At 42.9% G+C, this 14,390-nt stretch overlaps 1 protein-coding gene across 1 annotated transcript in view; it reads left to right on the top strand.

Moving 5' to 3' along the window:
- Window positions 1-6,607, top strand: part of LOC139268646 (laminin subunit gamma-1-like) — a 72,186-nt gene extending 65,579 nt beyond the window's left edge. The window contains exon 23 of the mRNA XM_070887136.1: window positions 5,596-6,607. Coding sequence (XP_070743237.1) covers window positions 5,596-5,849 — 254 coding nt within the window. The 3' untranslated portion in view covers window positions 5,850-6,607. The remainder of the gene's footprint in view (window positions 1-5,595) is intronic.
- The last annotated feature ends 7,783 nt before the right edge of the window (window positions 6,608-14,390 follow it).

The following is a 14,390-nucleotide window of genomic DNA, read 5'->3' as shown; positions in this document are numbered from 1 at the left end:
ACTATATGTTATGATTCACTAAAGATACTATATGGTATGATTCACTAACCGATATGGAGCGATTCACTAACAATAGTATTAACCGATACTATATGATGTGTTTTGTTTAGAATAACTCCACAAGACTGAGTACTGTAAGCTCAAACTGATGTGACCTTAGTCTCTTTAATAAAACTCCAGAGTGCCAAAGCAGCATGGCAGACAACCTTTTATACTCGCTTGCATGAGGTGTGCAGGTGACCCTTGGGCCTCCAACAGGTGCGCCCTCTGGTGGCAAGTCTTACACAGTTATAATGTTTAAATACATAACATCACCCCCCCCACCCCAAAGTCTTTAATACAAGTTATTTACAAGTTGAGGTGGTCCGAGGCCCTTTGCTCCCTGGTTGAACGCCTGAGTTTGAACCCTGGCATGGGTGAGTTGGTCAGGCCATTGCTGCACTGCAACGTGGCTGGTCTGATTGGACTGTTGGGCATAGTGGGTTCATCCTCTTGATTGACGGCGAGGTCGATTGGTTGGGTGTGTGTTGGTGGATCGATGATGGTGATGTCCTCTTCAAGTTGTTCCTGGTTGTCAGTGAATCACAGTTTGGTCTAATCCAAATGTTTTCTGCACATTTGTCCATTACATAGTTTGACAATAAACACTCTATTCCCCTCCTTGGCCAAGACAGTGCCAGCAACCCATTTGGGACCATGACCATAATTAAGGACAAACAGAGGGTCGTTTACATCAATGTCACGTGATACACCACACGATCGTGGTACATGTTTAGCCGGTGACGCCGGGTATCCACATGATCATTAAGATCCAGATGGACTAAGGAGAGCCTAGTTTTGAGTGCTCTCTTCATTAACAATTCCGCCGGGGGAACCCCGGTAAGCGAGTGGGATCGCGTCTGGTAGCTGAGCAGAACCCGAGATAAACAGGTCTGCAGGGAGCCGTCCGTCACGCGTTTCAAGCTCTGCTTGATAGTTTGGGCTCCCCTTTCTGCTTGACCATTGGATGTGGGCTTAAACGGGGCAGACTTGACATGCTTAATGCCATTGCAGGTCATAAACTCGTTGAATTCCGAGCTGGTGAAACACAGTCCATTGTCACTGACAATGGATGGCAAACATGGCCCGGAGACTTTCAATGGTGGCAGTGGACATGCTGGATGACATGATTACACATTCAATCCATTTAGAGTAAGCGTCCACTACTACTAAGAACATCTTTCCTAGAAGGGGGCCAGCGAACTCTACGTGGATCCTGGACCACGGTTTGGAGGGCCATGACCACGGACTCAGTGGAGCCTTCCTTGGTGCATTGCTCAACTGTGAGCAAGTGTTACATTGGTGTACACATGACTCCAACTCCGAGTCATTATTGGGCCACCAAACGTGCGACCTGGCGATAGCCTTCATCATGACTATGCCTGGGTTGGTACTCTGTAGGTCATGTATAAATGTTTCCCTGCCTTTTTTGGGCAAAACCACGCGATTACCCCATAAGAGACAATCCGACTGGATGGACATTTCATCTTTATGTCGGTGAAACGGCTTAATTTCATCTTGCATTTTCTCGGGAACAACCGACTAGCTCCCATTGAGGGTGTAACTTTTTACAACTGATAGCACAGGGTCCAGGCTAGTCCAGGTCCTGATCTGGCAAGCCATGACAGGTGATTCCTCGGTCTCAAAAACATTCATGACCAGAAGCAAGTCTGCGGGTTGCGCCATTTCCACCCCGGTGGTGGGCAATGGTAACCGACTGAGGGCATCTGCACAGTTCTCTGTGTTTGTCTGTGGTAGATAACATAGTCATAAGCGGACAATGTTAGTGCCCATCTTTGGATGCGGGATGAAGCATCGGTGTTTATAACTTTGCTTTCTGAAAACAGCGAAATGAGCGGTTTGTGGTCGGTTTCAAGCTCGAACTGGAGTTCAAATAGGTATTGGTGCATTTTCTTAATCCCGTATATTCATTCTAATGCCTCTTTCTCGACCATACTGTATGCTCTTTCAGCCTTAGATAGACTTCTAAATGCATATGCAACCGATTGCAGTTTGCCTGATACATTGGTTTGATGTAACACACAGCCGACCCCATACGAAGATGCATCACAAGCTAGCACTAAACGTTTACACTGGTCATACAATACAAGTAACTTGTTCGAACATAGCAGGTTTCTGGCCTTCTCAAAGGCTGTCTCTTGAGATTTACCCCAAACCCAGTCGTCACCCTTACGTAGCAACATGTGCAAAGGTTCCAGCAAAATGCTCAACCCGGGTAGAAAGTTGCCAATATAGCTGAGGAGTTCCAGGAACGAACGCAGCTCTGTCACATTCTGTGGTCTGGGTGCGTTATTGATGGCCTCTGTCTTTGAGTCCGTGGGTCTGATGCCGTCTGCCACAATCTTTCTCCCCAAAAATTCGACCTCTGGCGCCAGGAAAACATACTTGGAGCGTTTGCGCCTGAGTCCCAGTCTGTCTCGTCAACTTAGAACCTCTTCCAGGTTGTGCAGGTGTTCGATAGCATCACGACCGGTGATAGGGATGTCATCTTGAAACACAGTGGTGCGCAGAACCGATTTCAACAGACTTTCCATGTTCCTCTGGAAAATGGCAGCAGCAGAGCGAATCCCAAAAGGGCATCTGTGGTATATAAACAGTGCTTTGTGCGTGTTGATGCACGTCAATCTTTTTGAAGATTCATCCAGCTCCTGTGTTATGTAAGCGGAGGTTAGATCCAATTTGGTGAACGACTTCCCCCCGCTAATGTAGTGAACAGGTCATCCACCTTAGGTAGTGGATACTGGTCTTGTAACGAGATTCGGTTGATCGTTACGTTGTAGTCTCTGCAGATTCTGACCGTGCCATCGCTTTTCAACACTGGAACAATTGGGTTGGCCCACTTGTTGAACTCAACTGGCGATATGATTCCCTTTCGTTGAAATCTGTCCAGTTCGATCTCGACTTTCACCCTCATATATGGAACCGCTCGAGCCTTGTGATGAACAGGCCGTGCATCAGGGACTAGATGGACCTGCACCTTGGCGCCTGTGAAATTGCCGATTCCTGGTTCAAATAGTGATGGAAATTTGCTCAGCACTTGAGTGCACGAGGCATCATCCACTGAAAATAGTGCGTTGATGTCATCCCAGTTCCATCGAAACTTTCCTAGCCAGCTTCGCCTGGTATAATCCACAGTGATAAGTCATGCACAGCTCCATTGTACGATACCGTCACTGCTGCACTGCCAATGACTGGTATGAGCTCTTTGGTATAAGTGCGCAGCTTTGTTTAAATCAGGCTCAGTTTGGGCCTTTGTGCCTTGTTGCCCCACAGTTTCTCAAAAGCTTTCTGGCTCATAATTGACTGACTCGCTCCCGTGTCCAACTCCATGGAAACTGGAATGACATTTAATTTGACTTTCAGCATTATATGAGCGCTCTTGGTGGTGAAGGTGTGTACCCCATACACTTCTTCCTCGGCCTCGGGTTGAGTTGCCTCTCTTACTCGTTCTGCGTGATCCGCTTCGGATCGACCATCCTCTGCTGACTCTGCCACGTGGTGAGTCGCAGCACGTTTGCAAATTCGCTGGAGGTGCCCCATTGTTTCGCAGCCTTTGCACATGTAGTGCTTGAATTGACATTGATGATTACCCCCGCAGCGCCCACATGGTGTTAATGGATTCGCATTCACGCCCCATAGCGGACTCTGAGTTATCCTAGGTCTTGCAGCTGCAGACATGTAGGCCCTGCCATGTACAGTTCTGCCTGCTAACGGCGTTATTTTATGCACATACTTGCTGGTGAGCTTTGATGCTGAGAAGATATCAGTTTAGTATTATCGTTCTTGGACATGAAAGCCTGGGCTATCGTGATGGCCTTGTTCAGGTCTGGGTGTTTGGCAGACAGCAGCTTGTGAAAAATGACCTCGTGGCCGATTCCAAGCACTTCCCACAGCACAGCATTTCCCCCAAATAGCCAGCAAAATTGCAAGGTCCCGCAAAGTGTCTTAGGTCGGCGACATAACTTGCCACGTCCTGGCCCTTGGAGTGATGGTGCGTATGGAAGCGATACCTGGCCATTAAGGTGCTCTCCTTCGGCTTGAAGTGTTCCCGAACCAGCTTACACAAGTCTGCATATGTCTTTTCCGTTGGTTTCGTCGGTGCTAGCAGATGCTTGATGAGGCCGTATGTTGTAGACCCACAAACGGTGAGGAGAATCGCCCTACGCTTGATCGTTTTATCGTCCGCATCCAGCTGGTTGGCCATGAAGTACTGGTCGAGACGTTCAACGAAGGCTTCCCAATCATCACCCTCTACAAATTGCTCAAGAATACCAACAGCAGTCATAACCACGTGAAAGTTTGTGATCTGTTACTCGTCGCCAATTGTTAGGTTTAGAATAACTCCACAAGACTGAATAATGTAAGGTCAAACTGATGTGACCTTAGTCTCTTTAATAAAACTCCAGAGTTTCAAAGCAGCATGCAGAAACCTTTTATACTTGCTTGCATGAGGTGTGCAGGTGACCCTTGGGCCTCCAACAGGTGTGCCCTCTGGTGGCAAGTCTGACACAGTTAGAATGTTTACATACATAACATGATGTGATTCACTAACGATAGTATACAGTATAATTCACTAACCAATACTATATGCAGTGATTCACTCACAATAGTATACAGTATGATTCACTAACCGATACTGTATGCAGTGTTTCGCTAACGATAGTATACAGTATGATTCACTAATCAATAGTACACAGCATGTATAGCTCCAACGCACTGCACTATAATGAAGTCCTGTCCTGTTAGAATTTTGAACCTGAGTTTTTCAGTTTAAGGGCTGGATTCTTTATTTGTCTACTCCTTGGTGTCTCCTGTACACACACCAATGGGCAGTCTGCTCCAGGGCTTTGGCAACTCTATTCTAAATCGAACACCAGGATACGCACAATAATAGCCTGATGTTGAACCTTCCATTGATTTTTTCTACATCCCTGTGGGAAAGTGTATGGCAGTTTCAGCTGTGAGTGGGATTGGGAATTCAGGAGTATTCAGTCACACTGTGGCACTAAAGCACAGTGCTCATTCTGCTGCTCTCTGTATGTGTGTGTGTGTATATATATATATAAATATATATATATATATAAGGTTTTATCTTAACACATATTATTCAGACTGGGAATAGATGTACACAGCAGTTTATTGATGAATTTTAACACTAGTCTTGTTAACTATATAAAACCAAACTGTAACTGATCTTATGCAGTGGATGTAATGTGGGATATCCTCATAGTGTCAGAATGTATGTTTTAACATCTGATTTCTGGAGCGTATAAACTGCAGAATTTTTCCTTGCCGGTTGCCCGTGTCTCAAACCCACAAAGGGTCTGGTCTTTCTCATTTCTAACACTAGCTTGTGCAATCCAGATCCCGTACATCTCCACTGTTATTACTTAGATATCTGTGGCTTTACTGGTATCTCTATCTCTCTCTTTCTCTCTCTTGAATCTATCATGAATCTATCTATCTATCTATCTATCTACCTCGTATCTATCACGAAAGCACTGTTTAAAATCAATGGTCTTGTTTATTTTGCAGGTAACACAGCCGAGATTGATACTACTAAGTTACAACGTGTAGAGGATTCCCTGCAGCTCTCTAAAGATCAATTAACTAATGAACTAAGATTGAATTTACGATATTTGGAGGAAGCTGCTGTGCAGCAAAAAGAAGCAATAGCAGCATTTGACCGAGACATTGGGGACATCCTTGGAGATATTAAAAACCTAGAAAACATCAGAGACACTTTGCCTAAAGGATGCTTCAACACTGCAGCCTACGAAAGACCCTAATTACTTGGCATCTACTGATCAAAACTGTACCGCTAATATTAATTCTGAAAATTTCTTATTAAGAAAAAAAATATTAGCACAAATTTGCATTTCATGGAATACTTTGGAAGCATCAGAGAGACAGATAAAATGTGAACACAGCCTTTGCAAAAATATTTTTGTTCAAAAACCATATTTGATTGAATTAGATGCTAATACAGGTATCACCATGTCCTTTCCATTATTTATTCTTTGTTGCATTGTCTATTATGGTTCTAACTTCACACTATCCCCACCCTAGCCTAACTGGGTTGCAATAAAAAGCAAAATACTTAATTTATTTTTCAAAAATGCAAGTTGGTCATCAAAATTGTAGACCAGATTATCATTAACTATTTTTCAAATTCATAAAATTCTGCAGCATTTCAAGTTACAGTTTGCCATTACTGGGTCTGTTATGGACCTATATGAAAATCTATTAAAGAGAGGCACTACATAGCAGAATTGATTGTTTCATTGCCATCTCTTTGCATTGTTTTTGACACCAGCATTAATATTTGGAATTAGTTTCTTTCCACAGTGACATAACGTCAATATATGCCACATTTAATGCAGTCATTTGTACAGATGTGACTGTTCTGATAGGTGCTGCCTGTGTGACTTGTAATGGTAACCAATACTAAATAGCAATTTAACTCCAGAGCAAAAAAGGCCTAGAAAACTGCTGTCTGTGCTGTTACTGGATCTTAGTTGAGGCATTACAACTAGTAGGGGGAGCAGGAGGGGTGGGGGTTTGGGAGGGGGGAGAGGAGGGGGGGATGGGAGGGCAAGCGAAATTGGCCAAGGTTTCCACTCCTGATTGCTACCCATGCATGGATGTCAGCTAAGGAGACCTCCAATGGGTGGATAGCCCTAATGACATTCGCTGTCTGAGCTGACACGCGAAGAATAGCCACTTGAGTGAATTACTGGAAATCTGCTGGTTCCGAGGGCACTGTAGCCAAATGAAATTCAGTGCCATCAGGAGAGAACAGAACAAAATTGGAGTGCAGTGGAGAAATTGTAAGAGAGAACAATGCGTGAAAAGGCTGCAATCTGGCGACTGGCTTTAATTTAAATGTGACTGTTTAAACCAAGGTTGTTCTTATTGTCAATCCTTGTTCAAAGGATTTGGTTGGCTTTTAATTTTGTGAAATTGACTAGAAATTGGCTACTCTTTTTAAAAGGCACTGCTCTAATCATGTGAATCTCAGTTAGTGTATCTCCCCGAGCGTCCTTCTGAGACCTTAAACCTTCAGTATTAAGTGTGGATTTGGTGGTGTGCTTTCCTGTATATTTCACCCACTGCTCTGGTTTCTCCCTATTCCTTTTCTTCTTCCCACGAAGGCAAAGGGTAAACATTTCACTTTGGTCTTCTGCACATTGCACAGGCTTATATTCTGCTACAACTTGAACTCATACCTGGCTAGATATCAAATCAGATTGTATTGGGGAAGATGGGGGTTCATCCTTTATTTCAATAGTGGTTATTGAACAAAAATTATGGTCAAGGAAACCCAGCCCACCGCTGACTAAAAGCTGGTATGTTATTTGTAACTCGTGCAGCTTTTTGTGTTATGTGTTCAGATAGACCAGAAAGTGACAATACATGGCTCCTGTAATACATGTTTCACATTAGTGCTCTTGTCTCAGTTCAATACTGTTTGAGGATTTGGTTTCTATTCATCACATCTTTAATATGTGCAGAGGCGACCAGAAATGCCTGTATATCACTAAAATTGATTATTTTCACCAGTTATCATATGTTTATAAAAGATCAGTGCACATTTTTTTGCCAGAGATTTCAAGTCTAAGATCTTGGCATTGGATAAAGATAGATAGAGCATTGTTCTCTCAAACTTTGGTCACTAATTAGGAATGTAAGAATTGCTAGACGTAAAAATACATCAAGCTTGCCTTTTAGTCGCATGATATAACGATAATAGTTATTGATTAATCATAGCAATCAATCTCGATCACTTAATCTACAACAAATCCAGAAATGACACATGGAAAAGCCCAGTGGTGGAAAGTTATGTAAATCAAAAATCCAGTCACCTTTTCCTCCCAAGCATACATAGAAAAAGATCTCTCAATAAATTCTAAGAGTAATTTTACTTTTTATATGGACAAATCCTAAATGAACTTCTGCTGTCATGAAACAGCTGACATTAAGTTTTGTCCTCGCCGTACCTGCCAGATTTTTAGGCCTTCGATACAATCCCTGATCCCGACGGTATCTCTCAAGATAGAATGGTAATACTGAAAATATCACAAACGTTCAGGAGCAAGGAAATAACAGGGGGTTTGCAGGTAATGAACTGTACTGTAGCAACATTGTAAATGTATTCATAATGTGTTTACGATGTTGCTACCCACAGTCACGAGAACTATTCCTCCCTTCCCAATATTGAGCCATTTAGCAGCCTCTCGCCATCAGATTCTTCCTCCTGTGCCTTAGTTCGAATTGGAAACACAATTACTGTTATATGTAATAGAGAAAAATTGCAGGACTTTGGGGAAATAACAGGGGAGTGGGACTAATTGGATAGCTCTTTCACAAATACTAAAATCACCACAATATGAAATGTGTAATTCGTGGCCATTTCCCCATACCTGAGCCTGTGTCCACAGGGACACTGCCAGATGAAATTTGTACAATTCTTTTTTCAGGAACTGCCTTCATGAATGCAGCAACTTGATTGTTGAACCTTTTTTTTATTCAACATGTTTAGCTAATGTAAGAGTGCACAATATTACTCTTTTTAGAAATGCTTTTGGATATATTAATATCACACCTTATATTCATATTCCATTCACTTTGGACAGCCTTAATCATTGAGGACCACCCCAAATTATTGCTAAGAAGCATTTCTGTCCCTTGACTGATTTGGTGTGTTTGAGTTTAAAAAACTTATTGATAGAGTCTGGAAAACTGAACGAACACAGAATAACATGAAATCAAAGCCTCATGGACTGCATCCCAATGAAATTGTGCAACTATGACCTAAAAAAAAATTGAATTTTTTAAATATCTGATCACACCCTCGGGATGTCCCAAATTGCTTTACAACCAATGGAATTGTTTCAATAATAACACCTTGTATTTATATAGCACCTTTAACGTAGTAAAACGTCCCAAGGTGCTTCAGAGGAAGGTTATAAAGACAATAAATTCAATGTTGGATCACTGTTGCTATGTAGGCAAACTAAAGGGAAACTGCCGCATGAATCTAGATTATACACACATACATGTTTATTTGTTAGGATGTGTTCTGTATCAAGTCTGAAAAGGCTGGAGTTTGTTTTCCTCCAGTACTATTCCTCTTGTAATCAGGTGTTTGAACATTTCAATCACAAGTTATATTTGGGATAATGTGACCCATTGTAGTGAAATGCTAGACATTTTATATCTTTTCTTATTTATTTTGAAATACACAGTAAGGATATTATGTGATCACTTTATTATGTGATATTGGTTTAATTACAAGCCTGGTTAATTATAAGATGAGTCTGGAGAGCTGGATACTCTTCATCTGTTTCAATCACATTAAAGTCTTTCAGTAAAAAGGTTTGAAGATGTTTTTGTTTGTTTGCTAAAACATGGCACAATCACATGTATCACATCAGAGTGCATAAAGGTATGGCAAAATGTTATTCCACCACATTGATGATGCCAATCTAATGAAAATGGCTATTCCTCTTACCCAGCAAAGATAGTCTCTCTTTAATGAATGACTCCATAGGATTTCTTAGGTCACTATGTTAAATACACTGGCTGTAAAATAGTATTTTCACTTTTTTTTGTAATGGATAGGTAGCAATATGTCATCTTTGATGTATAATCAAATAGCTATATTTGCACTGCTGAAATCCGTGTTGTGTTTTCTGCATGAAGACTACATTCCCTATTTAAATATCTCAGTATTAATATATGTGCTTTGAAAACATTTGAAGTTATTCATTTGCAAACAACTAACTGTTCGTCCTGCTATTTTGTCTGTAAATTTCATTATAATAGTCAAGTAAAATGATTTTAAAAACTGGTTACTTATGGGAAGGATTCTGGATTTTGATTTCAAGTTTAGAATATTTCTAAAAAGCTGTGCTGATGGTTTAGTGGGTAAATGTGCAATGTGGTTTGGTATTGAGCCATAGAATTCAGGAAGATCCCTAGTTTGATCCATATTCAATGTTGAGTTAGCTGATTTCAGCAAGTTCATAGGGTTTCTAACCTATCCGATTGGCCAGAAGTCTCCCGGATTGGAAAAGGAATGTCCTGGGCACTGCTGCTTGCAGTGTGGGAGAACATTAGAACTTTCCCACTACTGTGACTCAGTGAAGTGGGGGCGCTTTCAATTTCCCATCACACCAGTGGGCCAGCGCTCCAACTCTGTAAGTTCCCGCCTCGCCGCTGCAGAGTGAAGGAGAGCTCTTACTTCATATTAATAGTTCACACAGGTGGTTTTTGCCTGTGTACGTTCTTTGCCTTCTGACAGGTGGCCTCCTGGGTCTTGGACCTTGTCACACAACAGCTGCTGCCACGAAACTGTAAGTGAACTACCAAGGAATTCAACCTTTATAAAGAAAATGTGATAACGTTTGCAAACTGCGGGCAAGTGTCACGTCATCAGATGTCACGTGACCAGAAGTCGTGACCAAATGTCACGTGATCAAACCTCCAGGAATACCTCCATCCAGAGTTGTGCAACCCGACCAGAGCAGCAGTGGGACATTGCAACTGGTTACAACTCACCTGGGCTATAGAGAGAAAAAAAAGCTGCCTGGTTAGCCTCCATTGCTGTCTAATGATCCCTGTTGGAATGTACACATACATGGATTTCAAGTGACAAAAAATTCAGGATTGGCTGCAATGTGGCCCACAGCTGTACAATGGCCAGCCTACACTTTCTATCTAGGCTCAGACATGATCAATGGTCACTTTAGTGAGATTGTGCAGGATTACTAGAGTGAGTACACAGTCAGTGCTGTTACAAGAGTAGAGAAATGAGAAATTAATGAAAAAATTGATGACCATGACGATCCCTGTGGGAAAGTGAAGTTTATTACTGGTTGTTTAAAAGTGTCCGAGATATCTTAATATTTATATACAATATTTATTTAAGAACAATTTCACTGACTGTGTACCACTTTATTACTTCATAATTTTCTGCAGCTGTCATTGAGATTCAGGAACTGTTTATGAAGCTCAGACTGGAAAATGAAAATGTCATGGGGTTATTTATTGTCCTTGGCATTTTTATGTGCTTCATATAGGATTTGTTTTGCTTTTAATTCTGTTACAGTTGTACTATAAACCAGAAATTGCCATTTTGACAGATTGGCTTAGCACAGTGTTATTTCACCTCCTTAACAGGTTTGCTCAACATGGTGATGGAGGTCAGTGCTGTTTTGGACTGTTAGATCTGCCCTTAGTCTGTCTCACTTAGTCTTTTTTTTAGGCAGTCCCTCAAATCGAGGATGACTTGCTTCCATGCCAAAAAAGGATGAGTTCACAGATGTTTCAATGAAGGACCTAATATTCCAGGTCCTGAACTGCATATTGAAGGAAGATGCTTGTGCGTGGATTTTTTTAATGTGTGGTGGCCGTTGCACACCAGCCAATACACGGGTTTGACAGAGCTAGGTCTTGGTCAAGTGACAAGGATTAACCAAGTCGACTAGTGACCAGCTCTGCTGCACGGACCTAGTGCGCATACATATCGCTGGGCTGACCTGTACTGCCCCTGGGCCCACGCCTCTTATAGGCCCTGAACTCACGCCTCTCCTGAGCCCCGATCATGTCGCTCTGCAATCTCTTGCCGCTCCTTCACCCTGACCTCGCCGCTTCTGCTGTACCTGCTCACGCTCCAATCACCGACCTGGGATATGGTGACGTCCAATCCAGTCGCCCTCTTCACTGCCGTTGCTCTCCTGCACCGGCTCGCGCTGCTCCCTGGAGTGGTATGCTCCACACTGGTCAGGGCTGCCACGTAGTTCCAGGGCTGCTTGCCACTTCTTTTAAGGCCCCGACTGGTCGTAGAAGCGGCGAACGGCCCTGGAACCAGCGTGGCGGCCCTGACCTGCGAGGAAACATCTCACTTAGTGAGGTGGTAGTGCCACACAAACGATAGAGGATGGCCAAATGTGGATGCAAGACGTTGGCCTAGAAATTGGGCTGCGTAGCGTCCAATTTACAGGTGCTACATGGCCTACTAAGACCCCAAAATAGCAGGCAGGAAGCTTGTGCACATTTCCGGCCGGAAGTATGCTGTCTGCTACATTAGGTAAGGACAAACTAGTGGCATTCTTTACCCACGCCTGAAGCAGGCATTAGTTCCTTTGCAGAGAGTAAGAATGAAAGCATATCATAAATTCTGTTTATGGTTTTGTATTAATGTAATTAATTTTGTTGTGTGTCTGCTCCTTAGCGTTTTCAGTCACTATCCTGCTGGAAATGGATGACTGATTAGGTTAATTACTCTGTGACTAGATGTTAAATTAGCTGGGAGTTTATTTTTACTTACATTTAAGGGGTTATTTTCTAACTACACACTATTGGCAGGGAGCTTTGCATGTTTGGGATAGTATTATGGAAATTTGGATGAGTCTGACGCATGGTTTTCCAATCATTATTTTTGGTCGGTGTGTGATCTATGTTGCCAAAGTAAAAAAATAGAAGCAGAACTATTTTGTCAATCAAGCAAATTGGCAACTAAGGAATGTTTATTTTAAGGAGCCTAATACAAATCAGATTGGTACTCAAGTACATTACTCTCCTCAGCTTCCTTTGTCCAAAACCATTTGACAGATCCCTATCCATGTTAGGTAAACTATTTTTGTTTTCTAAAGGTTAAGTATTAAGTACAAATACTGTATTTAATGTTCAAATTGCATAGTAATCATTATTGTCAAGGATGACATGTTACATGAGTTAGGAGTGACAAGGGTAGGCTTAACATTTTTTAAAGGGAAATATCATTCTGCTCCAGGGTTTTAGGAATTTGCTCCAGCAAAATTAGTTGTGCCAACCCTAATATGTCCTTACTATACAGTATAAATGCACACGAGGCCCATACTTGAGAGAAGGTCACTCTGTGACCAGTAACTTTTATTAGCCAGCACTGAAGTGATGAAGGTGGGTGGAGCTTCCCCTTTTATACCTGAAAGTCCAGGTTAGGAGTGTCTCCCACAAGTTCACCACCTAGTGGTCAATGTTCTCACGGTGTACAACTTAGGTCAGTTTATACATGGGTTACAATGACAGTTGACTACATGACATCACCTCCCCCCCCAAAGTCTTATTGGGATCACAGGTTGAGTCTCTCTGGTGGTTTACGCTCACTTGTAGAGCGCCTGAGTTGGGGCTCCTGTTGTTGGGTGCTGGCCTGAGTGTCTGCTGTTTGCGGTGCCTCAGGCCTGTCCGGACTGCCCACCGTGACTGGGCTCTCCTCCACTTGGTTACGGTGTTCGGTCACCTGTGGTGGAGTGAACTCTACGTTGTGTTCTTCCTCTGCTTCTTCTATGGGGTTGCTGAACCTCCTTTTTGTTTGATCCACGTGTTTGTGACAGATTTGTCCATTGGTAAGTTTAACTACCAGAATCCTATTCCCCTCTTTGGCAATCACAGTGCCTGCGAGCCATTTGGGCCCTGCAGCGTAGTTGAGGACAAAGACAGGGTCATTGACATCATTACATCGCGCCCTCACATTCCTGTCATGGTAGTCACATTATGACTGACGCCTGCTCTCAACAATTTCTTTCATGGTGGGGTGTATAAGGGATAACCTGGTTTTGAGCGTCCTTTTCATCAGCAGCTCTGCGGGTGGAACCCCTGTGAGCGAGTGTGGTCTGGATCTATTGGCCAACAGGAGGCGCGATAAGCAGCTTTGTAGGGAACCCCATTGGATTCTGAGCATTCCTTGTTTGATTATCTGCACTGCTCGTTCTGCCTGGCCGTTTGAGGCCGGCTTGAACGGTGCCATTCTGACATGGTTGATAACATTTCCTGCCATGAAGTCCTGGATTCAATGCTTGTAAAGCACGGGCCATTGTCGCTGACCAAGACGTCCGGTAGACCATGGGCGGCGAACATTGCCCGTAGACTTTCTACCGTGGCAGAGGATGTGCTTGAATTAAGAATGTCACACTCGATCCATTTGGAGTAGACGTCTACTACAACCAAAAACATTTTTCCCATGAAAGTGTCATGTATGTAACCACAATGTAACACCACTGACTTACTGTATACACTCAACCTAGGTGCACACCTTGACCACAAGGGGTGAACTTGTGAGAGACACTCCTTACCAGAACTCACAGGTATAAAAAGGGAGGTCCCACGCAGGGTCATCGTCTTTGGAGTCCTGTGAATAAAGAGTTAAGGTCAGAGAGTGACCTTGTTCCCAGAATGTGCCTCATGTGGTTTCATGCTATAGAGTAAGGACTTTACATTGGCGACGAGAAACGGGAATTCACGACCCATGAGAATGGCCACCGGTAGCACAGAGGAACGGTACTGTG

The sequence above is a fragment of the Pristiophorus japonicus genome, chromosome 8 (assembly GCF_044704955.1).
Source record: "Pristiophorus japonicus isolate sPriJap1 chromosome 8, sPriJap1.hap1, whole genome shotgun sequence".
NCBI classification, from domain to species: Eukaryota; Metazoa; Chordata; class Chondrichthyes; family Pristiophoridae; genus Pristiophorus; species Pristiophorus japonicus.
This window is presented reverse-complemented; position numbering and strand designations above follow the sequence as displayed.